This window comes from Hemitrygon akajei, chromosome 15 (genome assembly GCF_048418815.1).
Source record: "Hemitrygon akajei chromosome 15, sHemAka1.3, whole genome shotgun sequence".
NCBI lineage: Eukaryota > Metazoa > Chordata > Chondrichthyes > Myliobatiformes > Dasyatidae > Hemitrygon > Hemitrygon akajei.
In genome coordinates, this window is record NC_133138.1 from 73,289,363 (window position 1) to 73,314,065 (window position 24,703).

At 40.1% G+C, this 24,703-nt stretch overlaps 1 protein-coding gene across 1 annotated transcript in view; it reads right to left on the bottom strand.

The window, feature by feature from the left end:
- Positions 1-1,129: 1,129 nt before the first annotated feature.
- LOC140739450 (fibroblast growth factor receptor 4-like) overlaps positions 1,130-24,703 on the bottom strand; it is a 53,168-nt gene continuing 29,594 nt past the window's right edge. Inside the window, exons 5-18 of the mRNA XM_073067757.1 lie at positions 23,938-24,107; positions 21,348-21,471; positions 19,668-19,858; positions 19,231-19,369; positions 17,636-17,829; positions 16,333-16,478; positions 15,701-15,822; positions 15,336-15,446; positions 13,999-14,189; positions 13,299-13,421; positions 11,272-11,342; positions 8,327-8,464; positions 7,489-7,594; positions 1,130-6,668 (exon numbers count right to left, since the gene is read on the bottom strand). Of these exons, the coding sequence (XP_072923858.1) occupies positions 6,510-6,668; positions 7,489-7,594; positions 8,327-8,464; positions 11,272-11,342; positions 13,299-13,421; positions 13,999-14,189; positions 15,336-15,446; positions 15,701-15,822; positions 16,333-16,478; positions 17,636-17,829; positions 19,231-19,369; positions 19,668-19,858; positions 21,348-21,471; positions 23,938-24,107 (1,985 nt within the window). The 3' untranslated portion in view covers positions 1,130-6,509. The remainder of the gene's footprint in view (positions 6,669-7,488; positions 7,595-8,326; positions 8,465-11,271; positions 11,343-13,298; positions 13,422-13,998; positions 14,190-15,335; positions 15,447-15,700; positions 15,823-16,332; positions 16,479-17,635; positions 17,830-19,230; positions 19,370-19,667; positions 19,859-21,347; positions 21,472-23,937; positions 24,108-24,703) is intronic.

Below are 24,703 nucleotides of genomic sequence, written 5' to 3' on the forward strand. Positions count from 1 at the left end.
GTAATATGGTAATTTATAGCTTTTTATTATGCATTGCCAAGTCAGCTACCGCAAAACAACAAATTTCACGACATACGCCAGTGATATTAAACTTCATTCTAATTCTGGTTCATTGCAGCAGCATAGACTGGCAATTGACTTGTGTAAGGGTCAAAATTGTTGTTTCAAACACTCTGGAAGTGATGTATTGGAATGTTAGCCCCCTCCCCAGAACCAATTGAACATGTATGCTTAAATGTTGAAGAATCTCTCATCCCAAGTTTCCACAGATGATAAATTTAATAGTAATCATAGTTAGCAAAAATACCTGATAAAAAAAATGGGGCCTAAATGGGTAGAAGAGTTTGAAAACTTTTTTTCTGATTTGCCTCTATCTTACTACTTACAATCTTTTCTAATATTTGCAATGTGTTAACTTTACGGCAGTAATACAATTCAATAAATAAAAAAAATATATATTAAGTATATATATATGTCTATTAAATAGTTAAGTTAAAATAAGCAAGTCAAAATAAATAAAAAAGTAGTGAGGTAGTGTTCACAGGTTCAATGTCCATTTAGAAATCAGACGGCAGAGGAGAAGCTGTTCCTGCTTCACTGACTGTGCCCCTTCAGGTTTCTGTACCTCCTTCCCAATGGTAACACAGTGAAGAGGGCATGTCCTGGGTGGTGGGGATCCTTAACAATGGATGCTGCCTTCCTAAGACACTGCTCCTTGAAGATGCCTTGGATACTACAGAGACTGATACCCATGACAACTCTGACAAAGTTTACAAGTTTTTGCAACTTATTTTGATCTTGTGCAATACCAGATCGTAATGTAGCCAGTCACAATGCTCTCCGTGGTACATTTGTAGAAGTTTTTGAGAATTTTAGTTGACAAACCAAATCTCCTCAAACTCCTAATGAACTATAGCTGCTGTCTTACCTTCTTTACAGCTGCATCAAGGTCTTTTACCATTATGCCTTTGAGAATAAGCATATATCTACTTTTTCATTAGCATCTTGATTTACTTAAATTTAATTCTTTGATGCATTGGAGATTTTGTTTGATGATGTGCTTGCTTTACAGCATTTCTCTTAAACAGGGACTTTTAACTTACAGAAGAGAAAAGCATCATACACCTGATTTCATCTTAAATGTCTTTATTTGGCCCTAAAATTGGAAGGTTTATGAATTGAATACATGAGGTATGCAATGAGGTTCAGTCAGTCAGTCTCATTCAATGACATATTACAGAATATAGACCTGGAAACTTTCACAGATTAACTCAAATGTTAAAAGGGAAGAATGATTTAATTGGCTGTGATTGATTTTGATTATCTCATACTTCCAAAGACTCAGAACTGACAAATTACTGGTGTGGAGCAGGTCTTCAAACATCTTCAAATAGAACTTCATGGTAGATGAGACCTTCAACAACTTCAAACCAGAATACAAAATGTTTGTTCATAAAACACAATAAATTAAATGTAATTCTGTGAATTTTAAAAATAGCTTTTAAGCACATCAATGAAGTGTTAGCTCTGCTCTGGAATTTTCTCATCAATGCCATTGATTTAAAACGTACTAGATGGTAAAAGTTTATTTTTTTTAACCCCAATCAAAATTTCATTTGAGCAATCCTTGTTCTTCATTCTGGATCAGTCGAATATCGTACTGGAATTATTGAATATTCCATTGGGTGATGTGACTGCCTTGTTAACTACTGAAATGTGATTCCGAGATCAGCTTTAATGATATCAATACTTGCAAATAAAAACACAGAATTTTGTGTGTCTGCATCACCAAGATGTGTTTGTTCATACAGAAGAGGCTGATTTGTAAATATCACCTTCATTTTGGGTTATGTTCATTCACGATGAATGATATCAGAATATGCATTTACTACTGAGGAAATTGATTCTTATTGGCACTTTGTCCAGGTCAATAATAGGATGATTACACACAAGATCAGTCAGTGAAACCCTGCTGTGCATTTGTAAAAATATACACTCACTAAAAAAAAACTGCATGTATTCATTTACAATATAACTGATTAACATTTAAACAATATTACAGATAAAATTATTAATCTAATATAAAAAACTGTTCTTTTAATGCAATAATCCCTCTGCAATGAAATATTCCATTCAAAGTAGTATAAAATATGTTCATTAATGACAATAGTTTTTTTGGATTTCTGGTTCTTTGTTATCATTTCTGAAATCTCCATGCACTGTAACCACATTGATGTTTAACTATTGGCTAGCAATGGTCACGTGAGACAAGAGCACAGTGAACTCCAGTCCTGCAAGGCTGTTGCTACCCAATAGTCTTGCTAGCAGCAGCTCCAGTATAAGCAGGTCAGAATTAGCTGGCATCAGCCTGGTTAAATCCAGTATATAGCAGCATGACAAATCCTAACTAATAGCACTGGAAAAATGATGCTTTTGGAAATCTAATCAGCTTTCTAGCTTGAAGGCCCTCAGTGTTGAAGTAATCCCACTGAAATTACTGCATGGAATAAATAAAGGTCCTTCTATGGAACCTATCAACTTCCACCTTAAATACACTCCAGGACCTGGCCTCCACAGATTCACCACCCTCCAGCTAAAGAAATTCCTCCTCATCTCCATTTAATAATAATAATTTAAAACCTTAACTAGTCAGGGCATGAAAGGTTATGGAGAGAAGGCAGAAGCCTGGGGTTGAGAGGGAAATGGATCAGCTATGACAAAATGGTGGAGCAGACTCGATGGGCCGAATGGCCTAATTCTGCTCCTGTGCCTTATGACTGTCACACTATGGGTTGTCCTGGGCCATTCCCATTTATTCACCTTCAGCTCTGAATTCAGCAAAGAGCCAAAATTTAAGAGAAAAAAATAAAATCCCATAGTGATCAAATGAAATCTATGGAATGCCCCAATGGCCATTTCCCTCAGATTTTGCCTTCACCAGGTCTAAGGGAATGAAAATAAAATAAATAATAATTTAAGGTAACACAACTATGAACCACGTTAAAGATAATAAAATACTGCTGATTTGTATGGATGAACAGTTTGTACGTGAGTATGGAGCAAGGTGAACTCTTGTAGAAGTTTAGCCATGAACCCACTGAGTTAATGGGACACATTGAAGGTGCCATCTAAGCCACTACAGATTCTGTTCCTTGTCTTTTCATTCCCAACTAACTTCAAGTGAACAGCTGAGAGGGAAAGAGGATAAAAGCAAGGACATAGAAACACCTTTTCTAAAAAAAAGACATAAACAGGCAATTTAAATCAAGACACAATAAATTGCAAATGCCAGGAATCTAAAATCAAAACAGAAATTGATGGAAATACTCTGCAGTCCAGGCAGCAGTAGTAGAAAGGGAAACAGAATTAAAAGGAACAATAGCAGAGACTACCTGGCCAGGAGTATTGCAGCACTTCCTGATGTTATATTGACATGATGTGGAAGCATTATGCTATTACAGCACCAGCAGTCTGGGTTCAATTCATGAGCAGTCCGTACGTTCTCTTCGTGACTGCATGGATTTCCTCTGGGCGCTTCGGTTTCCTTCCCCATTCCCAAAAATATGGGTTAGTAGCTTAATTGGTCACATGGATGTAGTTGGGCAGCACGGACTCGTTGGGCAGGAAGGGTTGTTACTCAAAATTTTTAAAAAATGGTAAAAGATTGGTTTCTATAAATGATGGCACAGGTTATGGTGCTGTTCTTTGTACCACCGGTGAAAGTGGTGGGAGCTCAGTTGGTAAATGTTCTGAATGGTGAGATGTGGCGAGTGAAATGCAAACTCTCAAAGAGCACCCTGTATACACCAGGATGATAAAGAGCACATACCACAGTTATTCCTCCTTCTGTTTGTCCAGGTCTAACGCTGCACAGCCATTCAGAATTTCATTCTAATCGTGACCTTAGGTAACGTGCTTCCTGCTTACAATATCTCTTTAACCGCTGCACTAATCTACCCTGAAGCACCAAACAGCTCCATTGTAAATGCAGCATAAAGGGGAAAGAGCAGGGAAAGGTCCAGCATTCTTTTTTTTAAAAAGCAAAGTTTTGAAAAGAAAAAGATACCAAAGACATCAGTCAGTCAGAGGCTGAGGCACCTTCAGTAACATAGTGAAGACAGGCAATAAGTTTTCAGTCTTGTGCTTACAACTGTTTTGCCCTTCGATAAAATTGTCCATTTTATTGTACACAAATACTATAAATCTCTGTCCTGATAGACCAAGTACCAAGACTCTCCAACCATGATGGGGAAGAAAGGCATCTCATCATGGTAGCAGTTTCAAAAGAGAAATAATTTAGAAAATGCAACAATTTTTTGCAATAAACATGCCAATGTAAGATACTCTGTACAGCTACATAAAATTCAATCCTATTTACAAGAAATGTGATTGCCAGAAGAGGACAATAATACAGGCATTGTAAACTCTGCTGGTCACATAGTCAAGAGTCCTGAGGTCATAATATGACAATCTTTCTTCCTCAGGTACACGGCACATTATTTACAAATATTGCAGAAGACCTTACTTTTCATCACTCAACAGGTTTTGGAACCCTGGTAGAGGAATTTGAGATAATGCATGAACTTTACAATTACCAGCAGTTCAGCACCTAACACCAACACCGCTTTTAATTGTGTGGTCTCTGCTTAGACGCAATGTTGATGCTCACCGAGAATCCCGGTTCCATGATACAAGCCAACTAAGAATATTCCTGCCTTCCATAACCCTCAGAAAAACAAGGAAAGGTGTTTCTGCTGAAACATTTTACAGCTTTGACCCTGGCTGCTGTACCATTGGGAGATTGATCTGCTATTCTAATATCACCTGTCCCCCGCCCCCCACCATTCCTCATAAATCGCTAATCTGAATCTCTTCACTATATGGAGCAAAGCTCAGAGAACCCCCGTAGTAGGAAAAGTGTAAAACTGGAGTGAAAAGTAATTGCACTCTTGGTCTGGTTGTTGCCCCTTCTCATAGTGCAAGAGAGCAGTGAATGGGCAAATTAACAAAAGGCAATTACATGCAAACTCCAATTATGTTCTGTGGAGGTCTCCAATAGCAACTGTAATTAATCTTAGGTCACAAAAATATTGGCACTAATAACCAGAAAAGGAAGTGTGACTGCCAAAAAATTTGGATATGGTACTTAAAGAAATGTTCAGATACAAATCTGTATCTATGCTATAACTTTCTGCAGGGTATAAAACAGTAAACCAATTATTATCTGGATAACCGTCGCTACAAACAGCTGGGCCAGCTGTTCCCAAGCTTGTCCATTCACACAGTAAAATTAATTCAATTTTCTACAAAGAACAGTTGCTATGGTAATTGCTCGTGAGACTAATTGCTGTGTTTATAGGTGAAAGTGGATACAGTTACACAGTTGGAAGATTGATTTTGCTATTACATTGCCAATCGTGTATGGTGCTCCAGATACACTTCCCTTTTTAAAAAAAAGCAAAGCAGTTTGAACTATACATACAAATCATTTTCGGGGCATTTGCAATTAACTGGTCAGTGGATTATTAGACCAGGCTGTTCCCTGAATACACACCCCGTTCTGTAGACTGGTAAACATTAGAATGATAAAACATTTACTTTGATGGCTATTGACTTATCTTGATGCAAAGATATTTTTAAAATGGGATATCAGGTCACTGCATCGTTTGAAGAGCTTTGCACTGGATTCCAGGCATTCCAAAATTGGTACGTCATTCTGCAATTTGCTTATTGTAGAATTTCCATTTCAATAGAGGCTACATATGTCTGGTTGAAATATTCTACAAAGGCTAGGTAAACCAATCAGGTAAAGTACTCTACCTTCTCCAAAGTTTGGTTTTCCTGCAGAGAGCAAAAATTGAAACTTATTAAGAAACTTATTACACCAAATGATATGATCTTATTAGGTAACAAACAAGTGTAGTGAATGGTGCAGCTAATAATATTATCGCCAGATGATAGTTTTGATCCTTTGACCAGAGATGCAAGTCCAGGATTTTCCAGCAAATCTTTAACTTCATCTGTTCCAATCATGGAAGCTCTTTCTTGACAAGTTAGATTCTGTTCCAAATAACTTACAGTTGCTGGTGTGGTTCAGTTTATGCTCCTTCACTACTATACATTATCAAGCTGTGATACACCACCTCCTTTGATAATGTCACATGGTAAAGAATTAATAGAATTGCCACAAAAGGTGGTATGATGTTTCGATGACAGGGAGCTCTGCTGTTACCCGATGCCTGAATACAAATATGGCTTTTATTGCTAGTCATCAGTCTCAAAAGGCAAGAATTGTGATAAGTCTGAACCGATGAAGGCATTAATGGTTTTAAATTCCTCGCCACACCGCCTGCGTTACTTCCACAGAAGGACATTTCATACCTTTCAGGAAGAAGCAGGTCTTGGGGAAAAATCAGTCTCAATCCAGTTTCCGACCTTCCCCAGTGTACGACCTTGGTAAATTACAGGGCAATTAGCAACGCTGAGCCAGTTGCAGAATGACATTTTCCTCAAGTCCTGCTTCGAGTGTTACAATCACGGTAGTTGAGTAAGCACGGGTCTTCGGACAAAGGTTCGTGGGCAAAGACAGAGTCATTAGAAGAACATGTACTGTTGCTGTCCTCGCAGGAGGGAGAATATTGCTCAAAGGGAGTCGAGAGGTCCAAATACTGTTGAAGGAAAAATTTGGAAAGACATTTCATCAAAAAGCATCACATTTTTTAATAAACCCAGTTTACCATAAGATTGAATTATCATCTGATTTCTAAGCAATTAGTTAAGATGAAGGCTTGCTTTGCTGTAAGGGGAACTGGGTGAAGTAGTTGGTTAGTACATTCACTTTTTATACTTTGGGTTTGAGCTCTTGTGCTGAATTGTGCAGAAGATTGCAATGATCATGTAATAAGTTCAGTCAGTTGCAATCCAATTTTGAATGGATATCAACTTGCAACAAAACTCCCAAAATTAAGATAAACTTGCACTATCTGGCAATCCCAAGAGAGGCAGCTAAAGGAGTGGTGTGGTCAAAGGAAGCTTTCATACTGGTGTATCAGAAATGAAGTCACAGTTCTGGGACATTGTTAGGGATCAAAATATATCAGTGAGGAATTATGATAAAGCTTCATGAATCTGACTTGGGAATGAGTGTATTTTCAATTATGGCTATCTCCACCCTCTTTTTCATGTAAGATCAGAGAAAAAAAAGAGAGTCAGGAGCACCCTTCTGCTTCAAATTTCCTTCTGTTTGCCATATTTAATTTGTATTATAACATTACACTTACTTGGCTTTTAACCACATACAGCATTGACATCTATCTCAAGCAGATAAAAGATTTTCTTTGTGTGGTAATCTGGCAAGTCATGGACTATCCAGGTTTCTGATCCAAGAAATTTTAATGTCCTAATTCTGATGTTAAACTATTCAGAAACCAAGGGGGCCAGAAGGAAATGTGGATGGAGGAAATATGAACATATTGTCAGTGCACTGACCTCATCTGATATAGAACTCAAGACCTTGTCAAGCTCTGCCACCAGCTGTTTGAATGTTGGTCTTTGGGAAGCCACTGCATGCCAGCACTCCCTCATAAGCAAATATCTGAAACAGATATATAACAAGTGAGATTCAACGACAAAAGTTTCACACAAATTACATATAATACCACAGATATTCTAAGAGTGAATTTGCTATGTTTAAAAATCTTAATGAGACAAAGTAAGTAGTTCCAACAATCCTCAGACAAAGTCCTGACAAAGGGTCTCGGCCCGAAACGTTGACAGTACTCCTCCTATAGATGCTGCCTGGCCTGCTGCGTTCCACCAGCATTTTGTGTGTGTTGTTGTTTGAATTTCCAGCATCTGCAGATTTCCTCGTGTTTGACCCTCAGACAAAGTTAGGCATTTAAAGGTGCCCCAGACAATCCAATCTATCAGTTTGTGCTTTAAACTTTCAGGACCCTCAAGTATACAATCAAGGCCCTGACACTTTGAAAGAATGTGAGAAATATATCACAATGGATTTGGCTGTAATTACCTTCAGTTAGCTGACATTAAGTGTTTGCTGCTGGAACATATTCAGGGAGAACAAATTCCCTAGCTCTTTATTGACGTTTCAAGGATATAACATTAAACATTCATAGCTAGAAGTATCACATCTTCTTTAACTTCTCTTCAGTCTGTTGGTACCAGGGTGAATTTTATTCTGCTGGAAGGGAACAATGCTCACAGCCTATTTTCTAAAATAACTAATGTCCAAAAGCGAGAAAGCAAAGGTTCGCTGATCTGCGGGGGCTACGTGTATAAATCAGCCAGATGCTGATGAGTAGCTTACAGTTCATGTGTACAGTTTGACGGCTTGTCCATTCGATGGCCTTCTTTGAGGAGTTTGAAGAGTTCCTCCACAGGGATTCCTGGATAAGGAGAGCCACCTAGTGTGAAGATTTCCCACATCAAGACTCCAAATGACCATCTGCATCATAATGAGAAGCAACAGCAAAAGATTAGCTGATAGGACCAACAAAAGTTTGCAATACCCATCTATGAAAGTGATGAGGATATCATCCGAGTTAGTACATTTTTTATCATCCAATGCAAATTGAAATAAACATTATTTTTACAAGAACACAGGATAATTATGGAGAGAGTTATTTGTTCAATCCAGATTCAGTTTTGCTTCCACTATTTGATCTTGATTCCACACATTGAACACTTCCTTTGTGAAGGAATTGTTGCTAATCCTAAAAATTCAGGTCTTCAGTTAGAATCCAAAGTGAACACATGTTAGGATTTTATCCTGTTCAGGTAGTTTGTTAAATACTACTGCATATGTCCTCTGTTTTTGATCAATATTTTGAGTTCCATTATCAAGTGGACCAATACCTTGTTCAAGATTGTTATATTTATGGTGATGGTGACATTGGGTCGTGAGAGGTGAGATATGGAAAATAAGTATTTGGGTGAGGTCACGCACTTACACCCAAACAAATTAACTGTTATTCAACCTCTCCTGCCCCGTGCCCCCTTCTTTTAAAATGTCTACCTCTATCTATTATCCATCTGCCTTTGTCCCAAACTTTCACCCACTCTCCTTCCCAAGGTCACTTGATCTACCCATCATCCCTAACCCTCCACAATCCATCCATCACCTCTGGTTCCCCGTCCCACCACTCCTTGTGGTAAACTATGTATACCTGTCTGGATACGCCCCTCTGCTGACTGCTCCTGTGGCTCCTCCCACAGACCCTTGTATAAAGGCGATTGGAAGCACTGCTCCTCCCTCAATCTCCAGGATGTCGTGGTCTCGTTTGCTGCTAATAAAAGCCTATCGTTCACCTCCCGTCTCCAAGAGTTATTGATGGTGCATCACTCCTCCTCTGCTATCTTTCAGTCCTGATGCAGGGTTTCAAACCAAAGCATTGACAATTCCTTTCCTCTCACAGATGCTGCTCAATCCACAGAGCTTTCAGCACATTATTAGTTGAACCAGATTCTGTCATTTGCAGTTTCTAGCACCTCCAAAAGTACTGTTATGGTTTATTCCAATAGTTTAAATATTCTGGCTACTCATAACATTTTCCTTCATGTGTTCCATACAGTTCCAATCAATTGAAATTGAAACAGATGTTCCAATCAATTATACTTGTAGATGTCACCATCCTTTCCTGTACTAGATCTATGACACTGGGATTGGTCTCGTGGGGCTTCTTTGCACCATCTATAATGCTCAGCCATTTCCCTTGTTCCACAGCAAAGCACTTAACACACACACCCAAGGTGTAGCACTTGAGATCATAGAAATTCACTGACCTTGGTGAGGACTGAGAATGCAATCTGAGTGTGGGACTCCTCAAACTGTTTGATTTCATAGAAAATTATGTGAAAGCTAAATATTTTATCTATTGTTTTTCAGACCGCTGGAGATAAATTAATCAGCTGTACACTGTTGGGAGACTTTTACACTGGGAAAAATGAGCCAGGCGAACAAAAATCCTGCTTTAAAAGGATTGAAGTGATCCCTGTCATGGTGGACATCTGCCGCTGACGGCTGTGCATGGGTTGCAGTAAAGTCACATAATCCAGTGTTAAAGAGAAGATCACTAACAGGCTATACTTGGCATTCCTGCCCTTAAGATGGAAAAGGGCGTGTGGCTTTTGTTTTGAGTTTGTCTTTAACTTTGTACAGAATATTTCCTCCATGACCGTTAGATGATTGGTAAACATTGCTGAACATGGCACTCCCTGTGGCAGGGCAGGACTGCTAGGGATTTTGCTCATAGCACGTTGCTTGTGTAGACATGATTGAGACGTGGAATGAACACCAGCCCATGTGACAGTCCAGTGCTAAAGAATCACAGCATGTTGAGGTTATGTTTTGCAACTCCAAAACATTAAACTAATTAAAAGGAAAAGATGGGAGTCTGAAATGTGATTCTAACTTAGTTTTACTTTAAGTGAGGTGCCCATGCGTCATGTGGTAGCATCATAACGCATGCCATTTATGTACTTTTACATATAACCTGTAATGAATTACGTAAACAAAGAATGCTTAATCAATTTATTTATAATATTACTCAAATATTACTGAAATATTAAGTACACAACAGTTGACTACTGAAATAGGTGAATTAGTTTCAGATAGGTAGTGGTTCTGGCAAACCTTGGCTTCAGATCTTTATATCACAGCCTGACAAAGCCACGGTTGTATTTCTAGGAATTATTTTGACTTACAACTTCCATATGTGTTATCTGACCTCAACAAATGCATTTAGGCCAAAATCTCACTTGTTCTTAGTGATATTAAATTTGATGAGCAAACCAACCTACTGATCTCTTCTTCAGAGTGAAATAAAATGGAAGGATCCATGATATTGTTCTGTATAAAATGACCAGGCCATAATCCTGGTGATGTTTCAGGATTTGATGGTTCTTGAATGATTGTTCACTGGAAGCATGGGTTTCTTGGAGAGTTCGTAGTCTCAAGCAATATGCTAAATACTACGACACGGTATCCTGAAGTGGTCCGTTCAATTGAAGTGAATTCCATGGAGTTTATTAAAATATAAATATAATGAAGGTTAAATAGTAGTTTTAAGTAAAGAACACAAGATAATATTTTGACATTGTGTCTAACTTTGTCAATCCATTTAGTGCAGGGTGTAATGACACTGCTGGCAGGCTTCAGTAGGTAATCAACACTATAGCTTTCTTGCACAGCCTACTCAAATTGAGAAAGGGAATCTAATACCTAAAGAGTACTTAAATATGATCAGTACTTACACGTCACTTTGGTGTGTATACACTCTATCAAATAAGGCCTCTGGCGCCATCCACTTTACTGGCAAGCGACCCTGGAATGAAACATAAAAGCCATTGTCAGTGAGTCTTAATGTTCCCCTTTGACAAGTTCAACGTACTTTCAAGTTAACCTCCATGACAAACTGTCAGCTGCGGGCCCAAGTACTGAGGTTTCAAAAAGCACAATGAACTGTGTGCACAGGAATTACCCAGAGCAAATTACTTAAAGTGACATTATTATTATTATTTTTTTTTTTAAAAGGACTTTGGATATGTTTTATGTAGCGATACAGTTTGGAGCAGCCCCTTCGAGTCACGGTGCTCCTGCAACCCCGATTAACCCCTGCCTAATCACAGGACAACTTGCATTGACCAGTTAACCAACTCGGTTTGTCTGTGGACTGTGGGAAGAAACCGAAGGACCCGGAGAAAACCCATGCCTTCCACGGGGATGACATACAAAGACTCCTTACAGAATGGCGCCAGAATTGAACCCTGAAACACCCGAACCGTAATAACGCCGTGCTAACCGCTGTCAGGGCAAATGGTGCTCCAGCAGTTATCCAAGGACACAGCAACTCTTACTAAATAATGAAAATTAAACTAAGGTTTACAGCCTTGGGAGGACCTGGCAGTAGTCAGTTAAACATGTGAATCTTATAAATGGGCCAGAAGGTTTGGCATGGACCATGATGATTTATTTATTGAGGTACAGTGTGGACCAGGCTCTTCGAGCCAGGCCACTCAGCAATCACCCAATTTAATCCCAGCCGAATCACAGGGCTATTTACAATGACCAATTAATCTAACGACCAGTACCTCTTTGGAGTGTGGGATGAAAGCCACGTGGTTGAGGGGAGAACGTACCAACTCCTTACAGACAGCGGTGGGAATCGAACCCAGGTCACTGTGACTGTAAAGCGTTGCGCTAACTATTACACTACCGTGCCGATAATGTTTGAAAAGCTTCACGGTAAGACTTTACATACATTTTTCAGGGCACAGTCTCCTGCAAAACCAATTCCTTAAGAAAATTTATGACAGAGGAGCCCATCCAAAGAGTTCATTTTATTTATTTATTTATTATCAAAGCATGTATCCACATACAACTTGAAATTCATACTCTTGTGGCCCATTCCTTTATTTTCCTCCCACTGCACTCTTATTCTCCCTCATGTGTTTGATTCTTTTGCTACCACCTACTCTGGGAATAGCTTGCAGTGGCCAATTAACCTATCAGCAAATCTTTCGAACGTGCGAGGAAACAAGAGCACTAAGTTCCCACACGGTCACAGGGAAGACTCCATACAACAGTTCAAGATTGAACCAAGACTCCAGAGCAATAAGGAGGCAACTCTAACTACTCTGCCACTGTGAAAACTCACAGGACTGCAAAGGCTAAACAACAGAAGCCGTCTGCTGAATGAACTCAGCTGTCTGTGGGGGATGGGGCTGGGGAGAGAAGAGAATGTTGACAATTTGGGTCAAAACCCTGCGTCAGGAATTCTGCTGGTCTTCGACCAGAAATTGTTGAAATTTCTTTTCCCTTCACAGATGTTGTTCAAATGGCAGAATTCCACCAACAGATTTGCTTCCTTCAGCAAATCGTCCCTCCATCACTACGCTGTTCCTCCTTTTCCATATACCCTCCATCCAGAAGAAATGCTCTTCTTGCGCTGTGTCGACAGCAGTTGATTCATTTCCAATTCAGTATTTTGCGTGTAGCTTTGTAAACTGCTCAATGTGCAAGTCCCACAGTCCTCAGCAATTCAGGATTTTTGTTTTCTGCAATCCTGTCTATTTACAGGTTTTCCAGAGAAATCCCAAACCATTTACCTCTTGTCAGATCTCAGCAAGTTCCTCTACAATCCCCATCACCTCACTTAAACATTAGTCAGACTAAGTGAAGGCCAGGGGTCTAGCAGTAATATTATTTACAGAATACGCTTACTTAGTTACAAATAAAGATCTGCATCTAACTGCAGTTGCCGGAATGGATAGCTACTTACATTTGTGGTTTTCTTGTAATAGTCAATATTGTTCACACCTCGTGCCAGACCAAAGTCTGCGATTTTCATGACATTGTCTTCAGTTACTAACACATTCCTGGCTGCCAAGTCACGATGGATACACTGCAGAGAGAATTAAAACAATCTGCTAAGTACGCGCACATCTGTGTCACAACGGATGCTTTTGTCAGGACAAGTAAACAGTTGGGGGTGAGGTATTAGAGAGACAGTCAGTAATATGCCAGCCTCAGACAGTTCTCTTTAACACGGCACACTGCTGTTTGACTAGTTGGCAACGTGGACACTTTCGAAGATGTTTCATTGGCAAGATGAGTTTTTAAGCTGTCAGCGCAGCAGCAAGCTTTCAGCAACCAGATGAAAATCCTGCCATGGATGGCAATCTCATAAGCCCGAAAATGTTAATCCCTGCCCTTCATAGCTGCTCTATTGTAATGTGAGCCTCATTCCCCTCTGCTTGTGAACGATGGATGTTGTTTTTAAACCATCATCTTACTTGTAGGACATGGGAAAGTGAGACACTGCCCTTCCCACATTGTTCTGTTCACACGACCTTTCACCCATCCCAAGGGGCCAATGCACGTACCTAAACTCCCCCTACGTTAAATGAGCAATCCACCTGGGCCTCGTCCAGGCATGCTTTCCGCAGTGCTTCCCAGAGCTGGATTTGCCGATGGCTTACCTTTTTAGATGCTAAGTATTCCATGCCCCGTGCCACTTGATAAGCGCTGGACACCAGATCTTTAAACGTTAGTTGCTCTTCCGGCACCTTTGTGACATGGAAGTTGTAATCCATGCCGGGTGGCCGCCGAGCCCTGAGGTATTCCCGCAAGTTGCCTTTTGTGGCGTATTCCACAATTACATACAGCAAACCTAGGACAGCAACAGCAGCTTTAGCCACAGCACACTCAGCAAATACAAACAGCACTCCTGCTCTTTAGCTTGCCTCGCTCTCCGTCTGTCAACGTACAGTCAAAATTACTTCATGCAAAGCTTATACCTGTTCTGATACCACACTCTAAGGTATACAAGCAACATACATAAATGCAGCCATCTTGTGCCTGTTAGGTGTAAGACAATAGGCTGCATTCCTTTCCTGCTTCCTACTTCTGACACATTCGCTTTTGTGAGTAGTGTTGTTGACAGCAGCTCGCCAGTCATTCTTCTTCATTTATGTTATATTTTAATCACACGAAAGGTATCACACCCAAGCTTAGTGTCATTTTCACTTCAGATATACATGCTTTTCAGGGGATATCATTGGATGGGATTTCAATCAAGGACCAAATGCAAGACAACTCTCACAAAGAAGACAGTGGAAGCTAGCTGCTGGAAACACTGGGGGCAGAAAACAGTGCTGCACTGTCCCAGTGTTGTTACCACTGGCAGAAAACTTCCAGTTCCAAGGTAACCTGGAGATTCTCCTCTCATAGGTGGATAGTGGAGCCCATCGTATTCACTCAGTGATATATAGCACTGGTGGCTGCACCGATATATCTAAGCGCAGATAGTATATGAGAGTAAAGTTTCACCTGTTCAGCATTGACCATGCAAATTATTACACAGATACAATCATGTATACTGCCTTGTGTAATATAGTCACACAGCATATGTAACTTTAATATCCTCATGTAGTTCTCACTACAGAGATTGTGTAAAATAGGATCACGCAAAAGAGTTGATGTATGAAAATATTTAGGGCAGTATGGTAGCGTAGGTTAACATAATGCTTTACAGCTCAGTTCCCGCTGCTGTCTGTGAGGAGTTTGTACGTTCTCCCCGTGAACGCGTAGGTTTTCTCTGCGTGCTCTGGTTTCCCCCCACAGTCCAAAGACGTACTGTTTAGTAGGTTAATTGGTCATTGTAAATCGTCCTGTGATTTGACTGGGATTAAATCAGGGGTTGCTGAGCAGCGCATCTCGTTGGGCAAGAAGGGCCTATTCTGCGCTGCATCCCAATAAATAAATATTTAGTGCGTGAAAATAGTTTGCTCTCCACAGAAGTTCACCATAAACTCACCATCCTGTGTGCAGGCACCAAGCAAGTTAATTATATTTTTATGCTTATCCATCATCTTCATCATCTCCATCTCTGAGATGAGATCTGCCAGGTCTTTCTCCGTGGCATCATCTGGAAACAAGTTTTGAAAGTTGTACTTAATACTTTCCTTTGCACTGATTTCACCAAGTCCAACCGAGATCAATCAGAGAAGAACTGTATGGAATTACTTGGACTTGGACTGTACAACTGGATCAAACAACAGTTCAGTTCATTCTCTTACTGGAGTTAGTTCGAAAGTAGTCTGGGCTATTAGGTTTCCGACTGAACCCAGCAACAGACTGGACTACATATTTTCAAATTTTATGAAACCACTTCTTACTCACCTTTCAGTGACTTCACTGCCACGGTAACCGGCTTGTCTGGCTCGTCCTTGTTTATCCCATAAGCCTCCGCTTTAACCACCTGCCCAAAGCAACCCTCTCCAAGGGGTTTCCCCAATACCAGTCTGGAAAAGAAATACAAGATAAACTCTGAGCTGCAAACATCCCACTCTAGTTTAAGTCTGTCTGAATCCTTTATTTATTTTCTGTTTCTATTTCCATCTGGAGCTATTTATAGGAAAACCTAATTTATTAAAATAAATATGATAACAGACTCCAGTGCTAATGAATTGCTCTTACTGCAACTTACAATAGGGGAAGACAGTTTGATCCATGTTCTGTTTGGGTACACACACAGAATGCTGGAGGAACTCAGCAGGCCAGGCAGCATCTACAGAAAAGAGTACCTTTGACGTTTCGGGCGGGACACTGAAGGGTCTCGGCCCAAAACTTCGACTGTACTCTTTTCCATAAATGCTGCCTGGCCTGCTGAGTTCCTCCACCATTTTGTGTGTGTTGCTGTGATTTTCTCTCGTTTCTGTTTGAGTAATTTTTTTGTAAGCCATTTGTGCAGCTTACCAAGAGATGTGAAGTTTAATACTCTATATGCAGCATCTTACTAATATTACACTTACTTATCCCGATGGAATTCCCATTTTGGGTCCATTGGTAACTCGAACTCCACAACGCCAGACAGCATGGGTGTACCACTGGAGGACAGGCGCGTCACTCTGACAAGAGAGGCATTCGATTTCATTGAAGAATTTGATTCTCGTGAAAACTGAAACGGCAAAGAATTGAGTCATTAAGCTGCATGGAAATGAAGCATTTCTACAAACTCGCTCATCCCCAGCATCTTTGTGAAAATTAGCTTTACAATGGTTAATGTTAGTGCACTTTAGCAGATCTGTGATTGGCTTACGCTGTACTTTGACTAGTCTGTGATGGTGGCTTAGCACCACAATGTTGATGTTGGTGCAGCTTGGCCAGACGGAGATGGACATTGGGTGTAATGTAATTGTGTTGGCCTGTTCTAGTTATACTGGAATAATATTGGTACACTTCTGTTGCTATATGAAATCAAATGTGCAATCCAGCTGTGACAGTGTTGATGCAGTTTTATATATTATGAAGGTGCTGATGCGATTTGCCTGTGCTATGATATTGTTGGTGCAATTTATTGTGTGGGGATGATGCTGGCAGGTTTGATTGTATTGATGCTATATGATTCTATCGTAATAATGATCAAAATTAAATGCTCCCACAGAACAGTTAAAGTTTAACGAACTATTAGGTCATTCAAGATTCTGTTGGTGATTATTCTTCTGCTGTAGTTTTGCTCGTATTAATTCCTTTTTTCAGGTATTGACATTTATATATCACTGTTTGTGGATTGGAGACTACATTTCGGGAGCTCAGTGAAGGTTCAACCTGTATTCCTATTCCAAATTTGTATCTCATCACCCCAAACAATACTACACCAACACAGAGATACTCCAGGAATTCTTAAGCAACATTGACAAAATGCTGGAAGAACTCAGCAAGTCAGGCTGCATCTATTGAGGCGAATAAATGGTCAAGGTTTTGGGCCGAGACTCTTTATCAGATCAACCTGCTGAAAGGTCTTGGCCTGAGACTTCAACTGTTTATTCTCCTTCATAAATGTACTAAGAGTGTCAGCGAGGCTCTCACATACTGACTTCCACCATCATGATGGCAGAAAAGCTTGTCAAACTGTTAATTACCAACATTTGGGCAAGGTGTGAGTGGTCCATTGGTAGCCATGTAGCCAGTTATAAAAATAGGTTGTTAATTGCAGAGCTGAACAAAAGAGGTTAGGAGCAAGTAATGACAGGTTGCCAAGCACAGCCACTCAGCTGAACTGTTGCTGCATTTCTGTAATTTATTTCCAAACGCTGTGAGGTACCCAGGGTTTACCTGTCTTTTAAAAGGAAACTTGGAGAGTTTCTGCACAGGCAGTGGGTCAAAGGCCCTTTTGGTGGACCTTGCCTGCATTCTGCACAATATAATGATGACTACTGACAAGATGATAGCCAGAGATGTAGCAGCATAGATCAGGATATCAGTGTACTTTGTCCCAGAGGAGTCAATTATTTTCGGGGGCTCTTCCTCTGTGAAATAATGGAAAGAAGAATATCTATGAATATTTTCATAAAGATAGATATTACTGAGAAAATGGCTAAAGGTAAATGACATGCAAAACCTCAAGTGTCTTTGGCACCGAAGTTAGAGTCAGTGCTTAATTTACAACAAAGGTGCAATGTAGGCCTGTGATTAGCACTTCTCCGTTATGAAGGCACTTTGTTCTCAGACAAGAGGATATTTCACTCTGGGTGCCCAGTAGAATGGTGATGGCTGGCCATATCACATTCTCCCACATCTCACTTCAGACATGCCCGTCCCTAGCACTTACATTCAGAAGTCACAGATCAATATTGACCTCAGAATATAGATAGATAGATAGATAGATAGATAGATAGATACTTTATTCATCCCCATGGGGAAATTCAACTTTTTTCCAATGTCCCATACACTTGTTGTAGCAAAACTAATTACATACAATACTTAACTCAGTAAAAAATATGATATGCATCTAAATCACTATCTCAAAAAGCATTAATAATAGCTTTTAAAAAGTTCTTAAGTCCTGGCGGTAGAATTGTAAAGCCTAATGGCATTGGGGAGTATTGACCTCTTCATCCTGTCTGAGGAGCATTGCATCGATAGTAACCTGTCGCTGAAACTGCTTCTCTGTCTCTGGATGGTGCTATGTAGAGGATGTTCAGAGTTATCCATAATTGACCGTAGCCTACTCAGCGCCCTTCGCTCAGCTACCGATGTTAAACTCTCCAGTACTTTGCCCACGACAGAGCCCGCCTTCCTTACCATATGGTAAGAACTTGAAAAATTGCAGAGGGCCAAGTCTGACAAAAGGATGTGATGGCACTCAATGGTCTGACCACAATAAGTAGTTACATACGGGGAGAAAGCAGGAGATTGGGGCTGAGAGGGAAATGGATCAGCCATGATGAAATGGCAGAGCAGACTCGATGGGCCAAATGGTCTAATTTCCCCTATACCTTCTGGTCTTATGGTCTTACTTTTTTTTCCCCAAAAACAGCCCACCCCTTTCCAACTATACAGTGATAACTCTCTCCTCACCAGCCCAAATCCTGTCACTTTCACTCTACGCCAGTTTTGTTTGTATACTTCATTTCAGCACCAAAACAGACCATCCCATTGTGTTCATAGTATCCTCAGCCCTCTTCCCCAACCTCCAGGACCACTACTGTGATGGTTCTAACATTGCTCCCACTGGAGACAGTGAGTAAATGCCCAAGTCTAGGACAGAACATGGCCCAGGTCTCAGAACCCAAAGATGTTTCCCTCAATCTTATCTGCATCTTGTCTGGCTGGATAGGGTGTAGAGTTAATATAATCTTTTAAGCACAAAATTAAATGTTTAGTCCTTGCATAACCATTATACATCCCATAGAAAGAGTAGTACGCACCTGGTAAAACTGTCAGCCAGGCAGAATGGTAAGAGATCCCAATAGAATTGCCTGCCAAACAGGTGTATTTGCCTGCATCTTCAAATGTGACATTATGCAAGTAGAGTACTTCAATTTCAGTGCTGTTAATGTCAGCAGTCTGTAGAGAGAGAGAGAGAGAAAAACATATATAAACTGATTAAGGAATTGTGCTGTGCAGAGGACAACGTGTATAAACTGTGCTTTGCAGGTGCATAGTATTAGATTACACAGAGATAAAACAGGAAATAATTGGGTTATTCAAAGTTCCAACAGCATAGTTTTGTGCCAAAATAATAACAATAGCACCCTACAATAAAAGTTATGTGAGAACCAGTATGTCCACCTAAGTGTACTACAAGTGCACTAATCCGACTCGCAGTAGAGTGGTTATAGAATTTTTTGACCCACACACATACCTTTAACACTTGGACATATGGAGCCTCATCGGGTCCATATCTACTGCCGTTCACCTCCACGTGTTTGAGCCATTGGATGTGAGGCTGTGCGTCACTGAAAACTCTGCAGTGGAACTCCACATTGCTGCCCACCACGGCAGATTTGTTGGCTGGCAGGCCAACCTGCAGGATCGGCCGGTGAGGAGACCGTTCTGTGTGTCAGAGAAGGTATAATCAACCTAAATTCAGAATACTGCTTTCACCATGTAGTTTTGAAAATCCACGGATACTCTGGGGGCTACCAATCATTGAACTATTCTTTTAGAGCAAACACGAGGAAATCTGCAGATGCTGGAAATTCAAACAACAACACACACAAAATGCTGGTGGAACACAGCAGGCCAGGCAGCATCTATAGCGAGAAGCACTGTCGACGTTTTGGGCCGAGTCCCTTCGTCAGGACTAACCGAAAGGAAAGATAGTAAGAGATTTTGGTTAGTCCTGACGAAGGGTCTCGGCTCAAAACGTCGACAGCGCTTCTCCCTGTAGATGCTGCCTGGCCTGCTATGTTCTACCAGCATTTAGTGTGTGTAACTATTCTTTTGTTGATTTTCCTCAGTTATTCTCAAACTTCCACAGGGAGAAAATGGCAGAACTCTCAACTTTTTCTATATTATTTATCCAAATTACAAACTGCAACAGAAGCTCACTTATTTCTCATTCTTGAAATAACTTCCAGCAGAAATCGTTCAACATTAGTTCCTAATTCCCTCTGGTGGGTTGATATGATGTACAGATAAGCAAGCAATGCAAGATGGAAAATCAGAACAGCTCGTAATGGGTTTCATTATAATAGTTAACAATGTCGCGAACTTTGATGTTGCTTTGAAGTCTCAATGTACACAGATTGTGGTCAAGCCCTATACGGACTCTAATTGCACTGCAATAACATCTCAGACCAACCAGGAACATCAAATCGGCTCAGATCCAAAGTCAACCACTGCTAAGTCCAATACAAACACCTGGTTTTTGGGGAAATTTTTGAAGCATGTAGACTTCTGCTTCTTTTTGATTGTTATCAATTATTTGGTACTTAGACATAATTGAACCTGTACTCCAAAAGCAATAATCTTACATTATCAAAATTATAACAACTGACTCTCATTTACCTACAATTAACTTATTCTAATTCAAAGTTTTTTTAAATAACGTGTACAATTAGGTTCGTTCCATTTTGCTAGCACAATACTTAGCTTGAAAATAATGAGGGAAGCCAACTGCCCTCAATATGGCTCAATACTATGTACTGGCTTCTATTACGAGCCTATGTTCTTAGCATTCAGAAGATTCACGAGCCAGGAGTATGACAATCACCAACATGTACTCCTGGTGATCCTTAAGAATGCTGAAGACAAAATATTATGCATATAAACACACACAATAGACATCACACAATTGTTGTCAATGACAGTAGATTTTATGCTCATTTTGTTCATATGCCATGCCCAATTTTAATGGAGAATGATATTTTTGGGCAATACATATAAAGTTTTGAGCCATTTCTAGCTTTAGACCATTGAAAACTGGTTATCACAATGTACAAGGTTTGCTTCTATAAATATCATTTACACTTGACCTTTTTTTTTTATTCCTCCCAATATTTCTACCAACCTGCATCTCACTGAATCATTCAATTCTTACCCAGAACTTCCAATTGGTAACTGTGGTTAATGCTGCCATACTTGTTTTCCACCACACAGGTATAGTTGCCGCGGTCAGAAGGCACAACACTCTCCATTACCAGGCTCCAGCGCTGATGGCGTAGCTGAAAGATAAATGAAAAAATAACTTGCAAATCAGAAGAGAGGCAAATAAGCCAATGAACGGCACCAATCCATCCCAGTGAACTGATTACACACCAGAAGTCAAATCAGGACTTTCTGGATTCCACAACTTCTTTATATCTTCACACTGCATTCTAAGCCATTTAGAAGATCTGGAGATTTGAACTAGGACGCGATCAGGAGAGGATTGGACAGCACGGTAGTGCAGTCAGTGGAACTACTTCACACAGCTCAAGTGACACTGGCTCAACTCCTTCAATGTGCTGTCTGTGCGGAGTTTGCATGTTTTTCCTGTGATTGTGTACACTTCTTCTGGGTTTTCCTGTTCCTTCCCAATCCAAAGTCATGAAGGTTGGTGGGTTAATAGATCCCAATAAATTGCCCTCTGTGAGGTGGGCAGTAGAATCTGGGTGAGAGAACGCGATTAGTTTACATATGATTTAAGGTGATAGGTAGCAAACAAACTTTGACTATGTTTAATATTCCTTTAGACCTTTAAGAGATCAAGGTCACCATTTATGATGCTGAAAGAGAAAGGAACATAGTCCTTGATTTTACATAGCAGAGACTGGGGGACATGGTGGTTTCACACTCACCCCATCTCCACTTACCTGAATGCTATTCCTATTTTTAGTAGCTACAGAAACTGTACATTTCATTTCCTTTTCTGGTCTTGTTCCTCCATTGAGGATGTATACACAGAATGACTTGTCTCAGGAAGCAGTTTCTGAAATGTTGCCAGGTGCAACGGACAACTTGTGCAGAACAAGACTTCATAAATAATAAAAAGGTAAGTCATCAGTGATGTGTTTTGGTACTGTTGACTGAAAGAACTTGTTCTCCAAAAATTACTTGTTAAATTTATTGGACTAGCAGTTGGAGTTCTGGGCTGTCGATGCAGAGATGAAAATTCAAATCTCAGCCTGGCAGCTGGCGAATTTCTATTTAAGTAACTTTGAAGTTAAATGAAAATGCTAGTCTCAGTATCAATGGTCATGAAAGTAGTGGATTGTTGCTAGAAGTGTGGCTGACTGATATTGTTTAGTGAAAAAAAAATCTACCACCCTCACCCATTCTGGTCTAACCCTCGACTCCAAACAGCCACCAGTGTGTTTGACTCTTAGCTGCCTTTATTTGGCAATAGTTAGGGGTGGATTACAAATTCCAGCATTGCCAGCGACGTCCACAATGCAAGAAAAATATTTAAGAACCTTATTTGATCTTTTACTTTTCTGAACAGGAAGTTAGAAGTTGCTTACTGTTCATCTGAACTTAGGTAGCGTTGACAGTGATGCAGTTCTTCAGTACTATGGCTGGTGTGAATCCAGTGCACTCTGGTCTTGGTTATAACCAAGTGCCAAAGGTGCCAGGCGGACACTAAACAAACTACATACTTAATGATTAAACCTAAAGCTGCGTATATCAAGGCAGTATGCAATGACCCTGGAAGCCACCAGAAGTAGCAGTGCCAATTTTATCAGGCATATCAATCTTCAGCAGTAAACGCAACTAAAGGCAGATTCAATTCCCAAGAAAGAATTCAGGAAAGTTAAGAGAACCTGCTGGGCTCTCACTCTTTGTTGCTTATGGCTTCTCCTCTGCTGGTGGACCCCTGTATGTCAAGAAAGCATCATGTTTCATGTGTACGCCTCTGCCTTTTTCATAATTTATATTCACGTAAGCCAGTTCCTTTAACAAGTGATTCACAGTTGTACTGGCAATGTCCCAGACCCGTCTTTCAGTTACACAACATTTTATACCAAAGATTAGCTGTACGCTTCATCTGCAACGCCACTTTTAGCTTTGTAGTAACCTAGAACAATCGGCTGGCTTGAAATACAATATTAACTACCATGGTTGTGTTCCATTTTCCACAAAGCAGCCCATTCTACAATGCAGAAGTATTAGAATTGCATTGCTTCAATAGTCTTCACAATCATTTCCTTCAAGAATTATTGAGGGAGGGGGTGCCATGCATTCGGTCCTTGACTCTTGCGGATTGTCATATGTCGAATCCTTTGTGGATATGTAAGTAAATTTTTAGCAATTATAGAGGAATGGTCAGTGATCCTGATGAGAAGGTAGGCATATCTGCTTTTCTAATTGTGATGTACTGTATACACGTCAGATCCCTTGTACGGAAGTCGAGTTTATTGTCAAATGTGCGCACAGGTGCAATGCAAAGCTTACAGGGGCGTAACATCATATAAGCATTCACAAGCAAATCATAAATTAAATAATACACAATTCTTACAAGAGAAAATCAATTAGAATCACAAGTCCACTTTAGTGCAAAGTTTACCATCTAAGTTATTGGTTAGATGGAAAAAAATTGATCAGTCTTTGTATTTAAATTTCACTCTTCATGTTGTGATATATGAATATTCATATGAATATGAATGAACTCAATTCTTAGCAACCCCACGAGGAAGTGAGTGTGAATTTACCTTAATTCCTCCAATCCGCTGCTCTCCCCTGAATTCCCTGCCATTCTTCAGCCAGCGTATGGTGGGAAGAGGATTTCCAGCAGCCGGGCAGCGAAATTTAACTGTGTTTGCTGCTGGAACCACGTGCAGACGCTTCTCCATTCGCTCAAAGTGTGTCCAGTAGGGAGCTCCTGCGTGCAGAAAGAGAAACCGGTATGCCAAATAAGCTTTTGACTGAATTCTGTGCAATGCCACAGCATGTCTGATATGACCTTCTCAAGCTGAATCAATATCTTGGGACAACATTGGCCAGGCAAATCAAAATAACTGACTTTTGCGAGAGCTCTAACTGAGCGGAACAAAACATAGGGAAATGGCAAAAGGTGAAAAATCAAAACACTGCACTGTGAAACAAAAACAGAAAATTACAGCAGTTCAGACAGCATCCATGAAAAAAAATACAGAGTTAAAGCTGAGGAATCTTTAAAAGAAAATATGTTAACGTTGAATTGGCATTGAGTACTGTGATTAAAACTATAGGCTGGACATACAAACGTATTTGGAACATGGTTTCATGGTATAAATACACCTCAATAAAATTATCCCATCCTATGTGAAAAACATTATCGTAGTCCATCTGATTGTATTCAATTAGTTCTGTGATCTACATGACCTTTAGCAGGAAATAATCTGATTTTTGAGATACAATTTTTCAATTAATGTATATCAGCAGCAGTAAAAGAGCTGGCATATTTTATGGGTGTTAATGGAATTGTCAAGGCATCCC